The following is a 16,108-nucleotide window of genomic DNA, read 5'->3' as shown; positions in this document are numbered from 1 at the left end:
AAACGCGCCTGGGGGCGGGGCCCAGGGCCCGGAGGGGCGGGGCCACGTGACGTCGGGCGGGCCCGGACGCGCGGAGGCGGCGGCGGCGGCGGCGGCGCCTCCTCCTTCTGCTGTTGCGCCCCATCCCCCCGCAGCCGGCCGGTTCCAGCCCTCACCCCGCGTCCCTGCCCGCACCCCCGCCCCGGGCCCCACCATGGGCCTCACGGTGTCCGCGCTCTTTTCGCGGATCTTCGGGAAGAAGCAGATGCGGATCCTCATGGGTGAGGCAGATCGAGCGCGCGGCCCGGATGGGGCGCCGGCCCCGCCGCAGCCCTCCCGCCCCCGCGTCCCTCCAGCCCCGCTCACCTGGTACCCTGACCCCGAGACACCCCTCCACCAGAGCCTCTGGGGCTGCGCTCTTGTGCAGGCCAGGATCTGTGGTGTCGGCCCCGGGCCTGAAACCCGGAGCTGGGGCCTGGGTGGGGTGACGCTTCCTCCGCCCCAGCCTAGCTGCCAAAGAAGGGAGGATTCCGCCCTTGGAAACGACTTTTCAAAGGAAGGCGGCCTTCCTCCTGGGCCCCTTACCTCCCAAGCCCCTCTCGCCCCTCGGCCACTTGAGGGACAGTAGTTGGCACTCGCCACCCAGACTGTCCTCAAGGCCCGGAAGGTGGAGAACAGCTCGCACCTGGAGGCTCTCCCGCTCTCCGCCCCCATCACCATCAGCTGGCCAGTCCCTTCCCTTTCCCTGGTCTCTAGGGGGCTCCCTCGCTCCCGTCTCCATTCTGTGCCCCTCTCCGTTGCAGTTGGCTTGGATGCGGCTGGCAAGACTACCATCCTGTACAAACTGAAGTTGGGGGAGATTGTCACCACCATCCCCACCATAGGTGAGTCCAGGAACGAGGCAAGGGTTTGCGGGAATGTCGCGTCGGGCCTTCTCCGGGTCTGCTCCCAGTTCTGCTGAGGCCCTTATCTGTTCCTGACCCTGACACCAGATACGGCTACTTGAGAAGTGGGTCACGGTATCTCTATGTGCCTGCTGGTGCCTGAGGCGTGGACCATAAGCCTAGCATATCTGTTGACCTCCGGTCCTTCTGGATTCTATTCCCTTTGGCCTTGGTCATTGCCCTCTGGGTTTGTGTACCTGTAGAGATCTGGATGGGTTTTTTTGTTTTGTTTTGTGATATTTTTCAAGACAGGGTTTCTCTGTGTAGTCCTGGCTGTCCTGGAACTCGCTCTGTAGACCAGGCTGGCCTCCAACTCACCTAGATCCTTCAGCCTCTGCCTCTTGAGTGCTGAGATTAAAGTCGTTCGCCACCACAGCCCGGCTGATCTGAGTGGTTTAGTGAGTTCCTTAAGGGACTTTTTTTTTCTCTCTTTCTCTCCTTAAAAAAAAAAATATCTGCAGGCTTCAATGTGGAAACAGTGGAATATAAGAACATCTGTTTCACAGTCTGGGATGTCGGAGGCCAGGACAAAATTCGGCCTCTGTGGCGGCACTACTTCCAGAACACTCAGGTGGAGTGGAGATGGAGGGTGGAGGGACAGCCCCTGGGAGAGGGTTCTAAGGACCAGGACTGAACTGCTGGCTGAGCCCTGGGCCCTCACCGCGCTCCCCTTTGCTTAGCTAGGTTTTACTCCTTAAGAACTCACCCTCGGGGTTGGGGATTTAGCTCAGTGGTAGAGCACTTGCCTAGCAAGCACAAGGACCTGGGTTCGGTCCTCAGCTCCAGAAAGAAAAGAAAAAGAAAAAAGAACTCACCCTCATCTTATTCCGGGAAGCAGGGTTCTGGGACCATGGTCAAACAGAACATCTTTTACCTTGCTTCCTCTATCTTTGGGGTGGTCCCTGAAGACCCTTAATTAGAAAGCTACTAAATGAGAAGGGTTGGCACAACTGCAGATAGAGAACAGGCCAGGCTAGGGCTGGCCACGGGTGGGAGTGATCCCTCCTGCTTCCTTTCTTCCCGCCCAGGGCCTCATCTTCGTGGTAGACAGTAATGACCGAGAGCGGGTCCAGGAGTCTGCGGATGAACTCCAGAAGATGGTGAGTATCCAGATCTGGGGACTGGGCCCTTGGCTTGGGGACAGCGTTCTCTGGGGTGGTATGGAAGTCCAGTACTCTGTGGGCAGGGGATATGAGGTTTTCTTTGTGGTCCTGGGTGAGTTGTCTCTCGCCCAGTTTGAACAGGTCTTTTTCATTTAAATACTTTTCTAAGTCTAAGGAATTGGGGAGAGGGAGGGATTACCCATGGTAAAGAGAAACAGCCTCTCACATTTCTTGCTTTTTGTTTGGTTTTGGTTTGGGAATTTTTGTCATTTTCACTTAGAGCCAAGTTCTTAAACTCGAAGGCTTTCTGGAGGTAAAATTTAGGGCTTTTGTGCTCATTTATAACTGTCTAGTTCAGCAATAAAGTGCACAGTACACTGTTTTTCCTACAAAGAACCTGGCAGGTAGAAAGGGGAACTCCCCTACAACATAGACAGCAGGGAGCCTAGGAATCCTGGGAACCATGGGTCCCACCCTGTCTTCCGCCATCAGCTGCAGGAGGATGAGCTTCGGGATGCTGTGCTGCTGGTGTTTGCCAACAAGCAGGACATGCCCAACGCCATGCCTGTGAGCGAGCTGACAGACAAGCTGGGGCTCCAGCACTTGCGTAGCCGCACGGTAAGGACCTTGTCCCCTTTGCTCAGGAGCCCAGGCTGGACAGAGGTATAAAGGGACCCCTTTTCTTCTCCGATACTGATTGATTGCTCTCTTTCTTCCTACAGTGGTATGTCCAGGCCACTTGTGCCACCCAAGGCACAGGCCTGTACGATGGGCTGGACTGGCTGTCCCATGAGCTGTCAAAGCGTTAGCCAGCCAGGGGCAGGCCCCTGCTGCCCGGAAGCTCCCGCGTGCATCCCGGGATGACCAGACTCCCGGACTCCTCAGGCAGTGCCCTTCTTTCCCACTCTTCCTCCCCACAGACAGGCCTCTGCTCCTGCCTGCATGTTCTCTCTTGTCGTTGGAGCCCGGAGCCTTGCTCTCTGGGCACAGAGGGCTCTGCTCTCCTGCCTGCTGGGGCCTGTGGAAAGGCTTCCTGGCCAAGGCCCCCTCTTCCAGGGGAGGAGCAGGGATCTGGATTTGATTTCATTTTTTTCTGTTGTGGGTGTACCCTTGGGGCCAGGTTTGGGGGGAGGAAACTGAGGGCTCCGGGTGGTGCTATGACGTGGAGCTGGATATTGAGTAATAAATTTGCTGTGGTTTGTACCCGGCGTTGTCTGTAGCCTGGAAGTTGGGAAGCTGAGTTACTCTGGGTACAAAAAGGCAATATGGGAGAGGCTCAAAGCAGCTGAAGTTGTGAGGTCAACACACATAAGCCCTTTTCTTCCTCAGCTTCTCTCTGAGTGTTTTCCGGGGAGGAAATGCATTTCTTCCTCAATTCTGAGGGCTGTTAGTTAAGGGTGTGAATCCACCTCTCTCATTCCACAAACCACAGAGTCTGTTTCCAATCTCTTATCTAGCTACTTAGCCATTCTCCTTGGTAGCTTTGTACACAGGGGAGAAATGGACATTAAAAAAATAGGTCCCAAGACACTCTTAAGAAAAACGATCGATTTGGTCCGAAGCCTTCCCCAACAACATGTGTATTTAGAATTACCCACACGATTCCACACTGGGCAGCATCTGTGGCCTTATTTTACAGAATGCAGGTGGTACCTTTGCTGGGAGCCACTGGGAAGACCCCATCTGTGCAGAATCAAGAAGGACATTTAAAAGACCAGGGCTCTGGACTATTCCGCAGGCAAGATTGCCTGTTTCTCTATGGATCCCAACAAAGTTTAAACAAGACCTGTTGTCCCACCATTTCTTTTCATAATTCAGTCTGTCTAGGTTCCAGGCTGAGATTTTCTCCCTGAGCTTTGCAGGAAGTGGTCCAGCAGAGCCTTTGGGGGGTTAGGGGTGGGGCTGGTATCCTTTCCGGCAGATCTGGCTTTCTGCCCAGCCAGTTCACCTGTAACACAGCCAAGGTTGTTGAAGCCCAGTGCTGGAGTTCCCTGCACCTAGGCCGTTCTCTGTGAGCCTTTAAAGTTAGAGCAATTTCATCCTCAATGGTTATGTGTCCATTTTCCTCACCTTCACTGCAAAGTAATTTCCAAAACAGCTTGACCTTGTCTTCCCAAGGTCCCTAAAGATGAATAGACTTTTTTAAAAAAGGAAAAGAAGGAAGGAAACTTGAGCCAGAGAGCCAAGCAGAACCCCCTTGTTAAGGAAACAGGTTGATTCCTGTCTTGTTAATAAGAAAGGGAGGGATGGGCCCAAAGCCACAGGTTGCAGAACTGATTCCCAGTTTGGTCCTACCTCAGTGCTTGGAGTCCAAAGCTCTGGACCCACTCCCTTTGGCCCATGGATTGATGCTACCAGGCCAGTGCCCTTATCCCACTGTGGTGGGATAAGAGGTAACCTTCACAGTCATAATGCTTCCGGGTCACAGAGGTGCTGGGCCTTAGGCCAGACCTCTGCCTGAGAAGTTTCCTCTGGGAACGGCTTCTGGTGGGTACTACGGGCCTTATTCCGGGCCATATGGCCTGTAAGACTTCACCACTGGGGGGAAGGCTGGGCCGGACAGAGTCATCACCTGTGGTACTGGCCCCATGGCTGAGGTGGAGTGGATACACAGACATCCAAAGACCGAGGACCTAAGGGTTGGGCTCATCAGCTGGGCAGGAACCTACCTCACCTTTGAAGCATATAAGAGTACAGTCACAGCTACTGCAAAGAGTTTGTGCAGGAGACAGGTAACAAGGCGAACCTGGACTAGAACCAATTTTCTGAGTGGCGTGTGTGTGGGTGTGGGTGTGGGTGTGTGTGGGTGTGGGTGTGTGTGGGTGTGGGTGTGGGTGTGTGTTGCATTTCCATCCTCATCACTGGCATAGTCTCTGCTGTTGCCAAGCCAACACACTTCTACTCCAGGCTTTGGTTGATGGGTCTTCATGGCTCCACCTTTCAAAATCGCTTCCCTAAGATGGAGTGTCAGCGCTGGCCTGGCTGCTTGCCTTCAATGTTTCCTACATGCCATCCTAGCAGTGTGGTGGTGTCAACACAAAGCAGACAGGTGGGGAGTCCAGACTGGAAGGCAGGACCAGGTGTCCAAAAGAAGCTGGACCATAGTATAAGACCAATGTTTCTGATCTGGAGAAAGTGATGAACTATTTTAAAGTGCTGGCTGGCTTGGTCTCTGTTTTAGAGAGAAAACAGCAGCAAAGTCTCCTTTGCAACCAAATTTATCACAATAGAGCTGACAACTGTATTTCAACATCTATACCTCCAGTCAGGATGCTCTCTTGCACTTCCCCTTTGGAGAGATGAACCCTGCAGGGAGAGGTACCGGATACTGTACTAGCCAGGGTCTGCAGAAAGGGAGAAAGAAATAGAACCAAGCGAGGCTTATTTTAGGTACTGAAGGACGGGAGCAAGGGAAAGAGGAAGGTTTTGCTTCTCTGAGGTGGGAATCTAGGATTTCTCATGGGTCGTGTGTGTGTGTGTGTGTGTGTGTGTGTGTGTGTGTGTGTGTGTGTGTGTGTATAAGCATATCCATGAGGTCAGAGGACAACTTTCCAGAAACAGTTCTCTCTTTCCACCTTGAGGTTATCTCTTGTTCTTGCCTACACTGTGTGCTCTAGGCTATGTGGCCCATGAGCTTCCAGAAGATTCTCCTGTCTTTATCTCCCATCTTGCCATAGGAGTGCTGGGGTTACAGACAATTGCCACTCTGTCTAGATTTTTTTTTAATCATTACATTTTCTTTATTCGTGTGTGTGTGTGTGTGTGTGTGTGTGTGTGTGTGTGTTCATGCACATAGCTATACCATGGCACACATGCAGAGGTCAAAGGACAACTTGCAGGGGTCAGTTCTCTCCTTCCACCAAGTGGGACCCAGGGATCAAACTCAGGCCATCAGGATTGGCAACAAGTACCTTTACCCACTGAACCATCTCATCAGATTACATCTAGCTTTTCTGGAGATAGACCTCAGGCTGACAGCGTTTTGAAGCAAGTGCTCTTACACTGAGCTATCCCTCTGGCCCCCCATTGGCTCTTAAAAAGTCCTATAACTCTAGAGGTGGACAACCCATAAGACCTGTTTGTTGTTGTTGTATTTTGTTTTGAGACAGGCTCCCACTATGTATCTCTGGCCGATGTAGAATTGGCTATGCAGACCAGGCTGGCCTTGACCCACCAAGATCTGCCCGCCTCTGCCTCCTGAGTGCTGGAATTAAAGGCATTCACCACCACCACCCCCAGCCTAGAAATCTTTTCAATTATGTTACGTGAGCAAGTAGAAATGTTCATAGCAAGGAGAAGCCAAGGCAGGAATGGAAGGGAGGGTGACTAGTCATGTTGGAGGTGCTGATGGTACATACCAAGGGTCTGGGTTTTCAGTTGTTGACTTGGTAGCACTCACTTCCCTTCCTCCCAACACCTCCAGACCTGGGAGCTCCTGGTGAGCAATGAACATGATGCGCAGGCCGTGGTTCGACTAAAGAACTTGCAGGGCCTCTACCTGCTGTGTGAAGCCGATGGTACTGTGTGCTATGGCAGGCCAAGGACCAGCCACCATGGGTGCTTCCTGCTCCGTTTCCACCGAAATGGCAAATGGACCCTCCAGTGCATTATCTCTGGTCGCTATCTGGAGTCCGATGGTGAGGATGTATTCTGCAACTCCAGGGTTCTCTCAGCTTACCATATGTGGACCCCTAGACCAGCCCTGCATATCCATGTGATCCTCTACAGCCCCACCTACCGCAGCTATGCCCGAGCAGACCACTCTGTGGGCCGAATCTGGGTAGACGCAGCAGTCCCCTGCCTAGAGGAATGTGGTTTCCTGTTACATTTCCAAGATGGATGCTACCACCTGGAGACTTCTACACACCATTTCTTGTCTCATGTAGACCGGCTGGTCCCTCAACGCTCATCACAAACGGCTTTTTACATGCAAGTGCGGCCTAGAGGGCTTGTGGCACTGTGTGATGGAGAAGGGGGCACATTGTATCCACAGGGCACACATCTACTCCTAGGCCTGGGCTCCAATCCTACAAGGGGTGAGGAGTGGTTCATCCTACAACATTTCCCAACCTGGGTCAGCCTGAGGTCAAGGACACGGAGGTTCATCTCAGTCATGTATGGCAAGTACTGCGTCCAATACCACCATCCATGTGGGGCAGGGTTGGGGGGAGGTGCCATGGGGGGGCTAGGTACTAAAACGGAGAAACTGTTCAGGATGTGTTCTAGTTTTCTTCCTGTTCTTATGATTTGAAAATACCATGCTCAAAAGCAACTTGGGGAGGGAAGGATTCTTGTTTTGTTCTGTTTGGGTTTTAACTTCCACCTGACCGGGCAGCACCTAGGGAAGGAAGGATAGGAACTCAACGGAATCCCAGAGAAACAGTGCTTCCCAATTTGCCTCCATGACTGGCCCAGTTTGCTTTCTTATACCACCCAGGACTATTTATTTGCCCAGGGGTGATAGTGCCCATGGTGTGCTAGGCCCTGGGCCCTTTCACATCAATTATTAATCAAGAAAACGTTTCCAACAGACTTGTCTACAGGCAATCTCATGGAGGCAACCCTTCAATTAAGATTCCCTATTTGCGGATGACTCCAGCTTGTGTCAAGTCAACAAAATACTAACTAGCACAGGACAAGCAAGACACTTTGAACCTAGTCATAAGATCCTGGGCCCCCAAGGAGATGTCTCAAGAGGCAGATTAACAGATAAAGATATGGCTTTAAGGGAAAGTTGTCTGGACTTCTCTAGATTAGTATGATCTAGCATAAGGTTGAGGAAGCAAAAATACAAGGAACCCCCGAATAAGCATGGAGAAGGGGCTGGAACTGAACTAAAAAGCTGCTTGTGTGCACTTCCTCTCTAGATGCTGAGGTGTGTGCTGCCTCTGAGCGCTTGACCCCAATGTCCTTGTTCCAGTATGAATGTGACAATGAGAGTCTTACCTTACAACTTCGTTCAGCCAATGGCTACTACCTAGCCCAGGTGAGACTTTGGTTTTCAATGTAAGAAACTATAACACTGAGCTCTCCCTGTCTAGACATACTTTCTCCTTCCCCAGTGTGTATGGCCAGATAAGATTAGGTGAGCTGTAGAGGCCCTACCCAATAAACACTCATTTTCCTCCAATGGGCCCTCTTTCCTTTAAGAAAAAAAATATATTGTGGCATAATTTAAACAAATATAAATGATATGACATATATGTAACATATGTTGTGTGTAAATATATGAATGATGCTATATGGATAAATTAACCTACTTTAAGTGTAAAATTCAATGTGCTTCAACAAATGTATATAACCATGCAATATTACAGTAGGCATACCACAAGTTAGAGAATAGTTCGGCCACCATCCAAATTCCTGACTGCTCTTCACAATCCATTTTCCTCCATCCTTGGTCTTCTTACAGCACTGGTCTTTGCTTGTTCTGCCATTATATATCAAATGTGCCTGCTCTAGAATTTCATCTAAATGAACTCTTAAGGTATATATGCTCTACCTCTTTTGAAGAGCAGAATTTTACTAAGATCCACCCATGTTGTTGCATATATCAGTAGTTCATCAACTCTGCAGTCTCTCATACTGTTCACAAGCATAAACGTGATTTGCTTGTCCATTCAGTTGTTGTTAAATACTTGGTCTATTATGAATATTATGCTATGGACATTTGTGTAAGAAGTTTTTTGCAGACTTTGAATTCCGTATATCTTAGGTAAGCACCTAGGAGTGGAACTGCTGGGTCATATGGTAGATGTGTGTTAACCGCCTCAAGAAAGTGTTCAGCAGTTTTCAGCAGGGTGTGATGTGACGTCGCATGCCTGTAATCCCAGCATTTGGGGAGGCAGAAGCAAGTAGATCAAGAGTTCAAATCCAGCCTTGGTTATATATTGTTTGAGGCCAACCTAAACTACATTAAAAAAAAAAAAAAAGGACATTAAATATCCGTTTTCAAAAGTGACTATACCTTTTATGTTTTTCCAGCAGGGTGGGAGGGTTCTAATGGTTGCCTGACCTTACCAGCCAGCCAGCCAGCACTTCTATTGCCTATCTTTTCATTGTAGCTACTCTAGGGGCTGTGTAACATCTTACTATGTTTCAGTTTGTGTTTATAGCATTGGTAAGTGGTTATCTAAGCATCTCTTCACATATCTATTTGCTAATTATATATATTCTTTGCTAAGTGTCTTCAAATTTTTGCCCATTTGTTACTGGGTTAGTCTTGTACCCGAATTGTATGAGATCTTCATATGCTCTATATTCAAGTCCTTTGCCAAAGCTATGTGCTGTACATGCTTTCTCCAACCTATGCCTGGCCTCTTCATTTTCTCTTTTATTTATTTATTCATTTATTTTTGGTTTTTTTGAGACATGGCCTCACTGTGTAGCCCTGGCTGTCCTAGAACTCACTGTGCACACGAACCTGGCCTCAAACTCACAAAGATTCTCTTGCCTCTGCTGGGATTAAAGGGATGTGCCACCATATTCAGACGCCTTTGCATTTTTAAATGACATTTTTTGAGAGGCATTTTGTTGTTGTTGTTTATAAAATCCAATTTGCCAAATATTTAGATGTTGAATCCTTTTCCTTCCCAATAAATCACTGTTAAACCCCCGAAGATGCAAAGTGTTTTTCTCATGTCCCCTAGATGGTTCATAGTACAACTTTCACTTTAAACACTTAAAACAGTTATTTCGGTGTCAGGGCTGAAGTTTGTTTCTCCTTTCATGCTATCCTGGCCCATCGTTTTACACTTTTCACTGGTTACACAGCAGAAGGATGGAGGTGGGAGAACCGCAGTCACAACACTATTTTTGTGAAGATCATTTCTTCTTTCATTTTTACTTTACGAAGAGGTTTTGAGGGGCTGGAGGGATGGCTCAGTGGTTAAGAGCTCTGGTTGCTCTTCCAGAGGACCTGGGTTCAGTTCCCAGCACCCACATGGTGGCTCACAACCATCTGTAATTCTAGTTCCAGGGGATCTGACACCGTCTCTGGGCTCCATGGGAACCAGGCATGTGGTACATAGACATACAAGTAAAACATCCATCCAGATTAATAAATCTAAAAAAAAAATGTTTTAAAAAGAGATTTTTGAAAGCATAAGGCATAGTCTAGAAAATTATACACTGGGGAAAGGGAGGGTATGGGAATGGGACCCAGTACTAAAACTGATGGGGGAAAATCTGAGGTTGTTAACCTTCCTCCTGGTCCCTGGTCCCCACATTTTCTCCAGAGGCGCCACAAGTCCATCATAGCTGATGGGCACCCCCTGGAGTCTGACACCTTCTTCCGCGTGCACTGGAATTGTGGCAGAATCATCCTGCAGTCCTCCAATGGGCGTTTCCTGAGCATCATATCCAATGGCCTGCTGATGGCAAATGCCACCATCCCAGGTGAGCCCAAGTCCGGCATGCTGTGAGAGGAAGCTTTCACATAGGTTGTTGCATATGTGTGGGGAGAGAAAGAGGATGAATATGGAGGTCAGAAGACCTCAGGAGTCAGCTCTTTGTTTCCCCCTCTTCTTGTGGATGTTAGGCTTCTGCAGCAAGCACTTTCTTGAGTCATTTTTTTTAAGGGTTTTGGAAGCAATAAGTTGACATCAGGTTTGGGTGTGAAGCTCTTTGAGCTTCAGTTTTAAAGTTTGTGGCAGACTTGTCTTCTGTTGCTTCACAGGGTTGCGGTGGGGATTAACTAGATTAACACATCCCAAAGAAAGAATATTTAGATTTCTTGTGCTCTGTGCTCTGCTGAGTGCCCTGGCAAACATTTCACAAGCTCCTGGTGTAAGACCTGACACACAGCATGTGCTCAGTAAAGGTTAAGACAGACAGCATGCTGGGCTAGAGTGATTGGCAGCTTGGTGAGCAAAAAAAACGTTGCTATACCAGTGTGAAGACCTGAGTTGTGATCCCCAGCACCTACATGAAAAGCTGGGTGTGGTGTGGGTACCTATCACCTAGGTGCTGGAGAGGAGGGGACAGAGACTAAAGAATTGTTGAAGTTTGCTGCTTCTGCCAACCTTTATGAAAAACGCTGAGTTATAGGTTCAGTCCTTGGGCACCATTAGTGCTCCTTTCTTCCCTCTGGGAAAACACTGGAGAGAGCCAGCCTATCCAGATAACACCTTCCTGTTTCTTTCAGGTCCACATGAGGAATTGGGGATCCGATTTGCCAATCGCCCCTTTCTCATCTTAAGAGGTCGGTATGGGTATGTGGGCTCCTGCTCAGACCATGACCTGATACAGTGCAATAGAGACCAGCCCGACTGCATTCACCTACTGCCCTGCCGCCAGGGCATCTACCACTTTCAGGGTGAGTGATTCCTTCTCCACCCAGAGACCCGTATCCAGCTCAGCCTCTGCCCCAGGCCATATTTAAGGATCTGCCACTCCAAACACTGCTCCTCATAAAAACAGGGTTTCAGTTTGTTTTCATACCTCAAGGTTCCAGGGTGGGCTAGTGGAATAGGAATTGGTGAGGTTCCCAGAGGTGGTTCTGCTGCATTTCTCTAGAAGAATCTATTATTGCGGGCACAATATGATCCCCTGGGAGGTGGGGAGGATAGCATACTTCAGGGAACTCCCCTTGGAGGTTTCATGCTTAGAAAACTGCTTCCCAAATGGCCGACCAAACCTAGCTCTTCCCTCCCCAGCACAGGGTGGATCCTTCTGGTCAATAACATCTTTTGGCACCTTCCGCCCTTGGGGAAAATTCGCCCTCAACTTCTGTATAGAACTTCAGGGGAGCAACTTGCTCACGGTGCTGGCACCCAACGGCTTCTACATCCGAGCCGACCGAAGTGGCACACTCTTGGCAGACAGCGGAGACATTACCAAAGAATGTATCTGGGAATTTTAGGTAAGGGAGAGCGATGTCAGTCAGGGAAGCAGGAGCTGAGGCACAAGGGGAGAGTGGAGGTGGGTGGGGAGGTTGTGATACAAAGACCAAAATGCAGTAATGGGCTCGCTTCTATCCAGGAGCTGACCAATTCCGGGCATTTATTCCAAACCTGACCAACTCCGGGCATTTATTCCAAACCTGACCATTCCTTGCATGCTTCTAAACCTGGTCTCGCTAGGGAGGGAAGAAAAGCATCATGCATTGTGTCTGGGCTTCTGACTGTTATGCCGCACTGACTTGTGGGTCTTCAAGTAGGCCTGGGTGCCCTGTCTCCTTTAAGATGCAGAATTTACCCCATTGGACGCGTGACTTTGAGAATGTATGTAGATAGGAAGGGGCACTTCCATCCTTACCCCTTGGTTTATCTCCAGCCCTGAGGCTTCTCTGAAATGCCAACCTCCTTTCTCTCCAAATTGACTTCATTTCAACCTTCCAGTCCCTCTAAATCAGCATGACTGATTCCCTTCAGTAGTCCCCCCTTCTAAGGCGATTTTCTTCTGCCATACCGTCCCTCCCATCCTGACCCTACTGTCCTTCCAGATGGCCAGAGTCAAAGCCTTGGCACTGCCTCTTAACTCCCTTCTGGCCGCCTTCCTCAAGCTGTGTACACTCTGGCTGCTTCCCCTCCAAAGTCCCTTGAGCACACTCTCTGATGATTACCACCTCCAGTCTGGATACTGCTGTCATCTCTCCTCAGGAACAGTCCCTGTCCCCATACTCAATCCCCCCAGTCTCTTCAGCACTGTTTTGGTTTGGGTTTTGGTTTTGGTTTGTCGTTTGCTTTTCTTTTTCTTGTTTGTTTGTTTGTTTGTTTGTTTTGTTTTTTGGTTTTTTTGTTTGTTTGTTTGTTTGTTTGTTTAGATTTATTTATTTGTTATGTATATAGCATGTATAACTGCAGGCCAGAAGAGGGCACCAGATCTCAGTACAGATGGCCGTGAGCCACCATGTGGTGGCTGGGAATTGAACTCAGGACCTCTGGAAGAGCAGTCAGTGCTCTTAACCTATGAGCCATCTCTCCAGCCCCCTGTTGTTTGTTTTTCAAGACAAGGTTTCTCTGTGTAGCTCTAGCTGTCCTGGAACTCACACTGTAGAAGAGGCTGGCCTTGAACTCACAGAGATCCTCCTGCCTCTGTCTCCCGAGTGCTGGGATTAAAGTTGTGCGCCACCACCGCCTGGCCTGCACATCCAGTTTATTTTAACATGCTACCTCCATTTCACCATTCTCTGTTCAGAACTTCAGGAGATTTGTTTTTCATCCCATGCTTTCCCAGGCTCCATTTTCCTGCCTTGGAAAGTCAAATGAACCTTATAGAAAGTACTTCCAGTTTGCTGTGTTTCTGCTATTATTGTTGTCATATAGCCCAGGCTGGCCCTTGACTTACTCTGTAGTCAGGGATACTTTGAATTCAGGATCCTCCTGCTTCAACCTACTGAGTGCTGATTACAGGCAAGCTCTACCATGTCTGGTTTTACATGATGTCTGAGATGGAACCCACAACTTCATGAATGCTAGGCAAGAATTCTTCTAGCTAGCACTGTGACATTAGAGAAATTACTTTCACATTTCAAGACCTCTGTTTCCCTATATGTAAAGTGGAAGTAATTTACACCATAGGAATTATCAAGGCTAAAAACCAATCAGAAACTAACTATATAGACCCTCAGTGTTTCAGTTTTCTGCATATTCTCTACACAGCCACCTTACTGTGCACAAACTGAGAAAAAATAAAAGGAAATATGATTAACCTTCCACTCTTGTATCTATTTCATGAAGAGTTTGGTTTGACATAAATTTCTCAGGCTCTTCCCAAGCCCCACATTCTACTAGACAATGTGCTATAGTACATAAGAGCTCAGGCTCTAGACTCAAAGCCCCACGTTCTACTAGACAATGTGCTGTAGTACATAAGAGCTCAGGCTCTAGACTCAAAGCCTGTCCCTTGAAGGTGAAACAAGAACATGGTTTTGACCTTGGAGGACATTGTGAGCATTATGTAGATAGTAAATGCTCTGTGAGAGCTGGCATCTACAACGTTCTTATTCTATCAGAAGTCAGTAACTCAGGTCACCTTCTTAGTAAACAGGGGCTTGTGCATGCTGGGAGGCCCTGGGTTCAATGCCAGCATTAAACAAGACAAGACAAATACACACAAAGACAAGTTCTAAATACATGCTTTCCCGTTAACTACACAGCCTTTCTCTGAACTCTGATGGGGGTTTTATTTTTCCTGTAAATGAACCTCACACTTATTTAATGTTTCTCCTCATCCAGAAAGGGACAGATCACTTTCTCCCCTCTCCTCTCATAGGATTGCTGAAGGTCCATTTCCTCTTCCTTCTCCAGGTCAGTGGGATGCTGCCTGCCAAACTCTAAATCCTCCAGGCCTCCAGGAACAGGACAGGAGACCCAGAGTCAAGATCCGAGAGAAGAATATGTGTTGTACAATTTTTCCTACCAAGTTTAGCGAAACACCAGTTTCAAGAGACAATACATCACAACAGGCCACCCCCAGATCCGTATGCGTGTCTGACTCAGGCACATAATGTGTGTCTGATTTGGGAGACATGGGATCTGGAATATCCCATCTTTTCTCACTGTAGAAAGTGCATGTACATATGAATGACATGAAAACAGAGGGGGGACGATGAGGAAGGAGAAGAGACCCAAATGGAGGGAGAAAAGGAACAAGGGAGGGTAAATGACAGAAAAGAATGTTTCTCTCATTGTGTGGAGTTTGGGTTTCAATATACACATAAGCCGGGCAGTGGTGGCACACTTGGAAGGCAGAGGCAGGTGATCTCTGTGAGTTTGAGGCCAGCCTGGTTCTACAGAGTGAGTTCTAGGACAGCGAGGACTGTTACACAGAGAAACCCTGTCTCAAAACATAGGTAGATAGATAGATAGATAGATAGATAGATAGATAGATAGATAGATAAACAAGCAAACAAACAAAAAATAAATAAATACACATATACTTGCATATATATGTCTATATTTGAAAGCAGAAAGGGAAGGAAAGGGGCCATTGAAAAAGTGGAGAGATAGGAGGAGGGAAGTGCAAGTGATGAGGAGCAGGATAAATGTGTGTGTGTGTGTGTGTGTGTGTGTGTGTGTGTGTATACATGTACATATATATATATATATATATATATATATATATATATATATACATACATACATACATACACAGAAGTGTCAAAATAAAACACATTATTTAGCTGGACATGGTGATATATACTTGTAGTCCAGTACTCAGGAGGCTAAGAAAGTTCCAGGCCAATTTAGGCTACACAGTGGGACCCTGTAAAAACCATACACACACACACACACAAACATAAGCCACACAAGCATTATTTTGAATACTAGCTAAAAATAAGAATAAAAAAGAAGCTGGGCCATGGTGGCGTACACCTTTAATCCCAGCACTCGGGAGGCAGAGCCAGGTGGATCTCTGTGAGTTCAAGGCCAGCCTGGGCGACAGTGAGTTTCAGGAAAGGCACAAAGCTACACAGAGAAACCCTTTCTTGGAAAAAAAAAAATGTGAAATTTTTGCTAAACCTGTAAAAAAAAAAAAAGAAAAGAAAAAAGAAAGAAAGAAAAGAAGAAGAAGAAGAAGAAGAAGAAGAAGAAGAAGAAGAAGAAGAAGAAGAAGAAAAGAATAGGTGTCAAAACTGTCTTTCCAGGACGCTATAATTTCTACCCAAGAGGAAGGAGCCTGATGGTTACCATATGCTCCCCATCCCCGAGGCCAAATTAATAAATGTTTCCCAATGGCCCCCTGAAGAACCAGCCTTGCCTTGAAGGATTCCAAATGCAGATGTGACTAGTTAATGTCTTTTAGACTCTTCTCTGAGGAAGATGATGTCTCCTGTTCTCAGCACTCCGTGGTTGCCTGGAGTTCTTTGTCTAGGGTTGAAGCCCCATGAGATTTCCCCTTCCTTGTTAGCATGTTTGTTGGTTATCCAATACCAAGTGGTCAGACATGAAATCATATAAATACAAGTAACATTGTATGGGCTGGGTGGGATGTATGTATGTATGTATGTATGTATATATGTATATATGGATGGATGGATGGATGGATGGATGGATGGATGGATGGATGAATGGACAGATGGATGTGTGTATGTAACAACAATTAAAAAGAGGTCATCATGCCTGGAAATCATGTACA

At 47.8% G+C, this 16,108-nt stretch overlaps 2 protein-coding genes across 2 annotated transcripts; both read left to right on the top strand.

The window, feature by feature from the left end:
* Positions 1-53: 53 nt before the first annotated feature.
* On the top strand, positions 54-3,229 carry Arf5 (ADP ribosylation factor 5). Its single transcript, XM_036181480.1, has 6 exons — positions 54-260; positions 783-863; positions 1,385-1,494; positions 1,952-2,023; positions 2,519-2,644; positions 2,749-3,229. The coding sequence occupies exons 1-6, from the start codon at positions 194-196 to the stop codon at positions 2,833-2,835; spliced, it is 543 nt and encodes a 180-aa protein (XP_036037373.1). The 5' UTR covers positions 54-193; the 3' UTR covers positions 2,836-3,229.
* Positions 3,230-3,305: 76 nt separating this feature from the next.
* Positions 3,306-14,444, top strand: Fscn3 (fascin actin-bundling protein 3). The gene is made up of 7 exons (XM_036181481.1): positions 3,306-4,758; positions 6,450-7,146; positions 7,894-8,012; positions 10,264-10,423; positions 11,172-11,342; positions 11,683-11,888; positions 14,278-14,444. The coding sequence occupies exons 1-6, from the start codon at positions 4,615-4,617 to the stop codon at positions 11,886-11,888; spliced, it is 1,497 nt and encodes a 498-aa protein (XP_036037374.1). The 5' UTR covers positions 3,306-4,614; the 3' UTR covers positions 14,278-14,444.
* The last annotated feature ends 1,664 nt before the right edge of the window (positions 14,445-16,108 follow it).

This window comes from Onychomys torridus, chromosome 3, assembly GCF_903995425.1.
Source record: "Onychomys torridus chromosome 3, mOncTor1.1, whole genome shotgun sequence".
NCBI classification, from domain to species: domain Eukaryota; kingdom Metazoa; phylum Chordata; class Mammalia; order Rodentia; family Cricetidae; genus Onychomys; species Onychomys torridus.
Note: the sequence above shows the minus strand (reverse complement) of the source record. Positions and strands in the feature narration are given on the sequence as shown.

What these genes read in the sequence shown, in the direction of transcription:
- Arf5 (XM_036181480.1), top strand. Translation starts at nt 194, where the DNA reads ATGGGCCTCACGGTGTCCGCGCTCTTTTCGCGGATCTTCGGGAAGAAG. An exon ending in GCAGATGCGGATCCTCATGG is followed by an intron (nt 261 to 782) that starts GTGAGGCAGATC and finishes TCTCCGTTGCAG; the next exon opens with TTGGCTTGGATGCGGCTGGC. An exon ending in AGCACTTGCGTAGCCGCACG is followed by an intron (nt 2,645 to 2,748) that starts GTAAGGACCTTG and finishes TTCTTCCTACAG; the next exon opens with TGGTATGTCCAGGCCACTTG.
- Fscn3 (XM_036181481.1), top strand. Translation starts at nt 4,615, where the DNA reads ATGGCTGAGGTGGAGTGGATACACAGACATCCAAAGACCGAGGACCTA. An exon ending in GTTCATCTCAGTCATGTATG is followed by an intron (nt 7,147 to 7,893) that starts GCAAGTACTGCG and finishes CTTCCTCTCTAG; the next exon opens with ATGCTGAGGTGTGTGCTGCC. An exon ending in GGCAAATGCCACCATCCCAG is followed by an intron (nt 10,424 to 11,171) that starts GTGAGCCCAAGT and finishes TGTTTCTTTCAG; the next exon opens with GTCCACATGAGGAATTGGGG.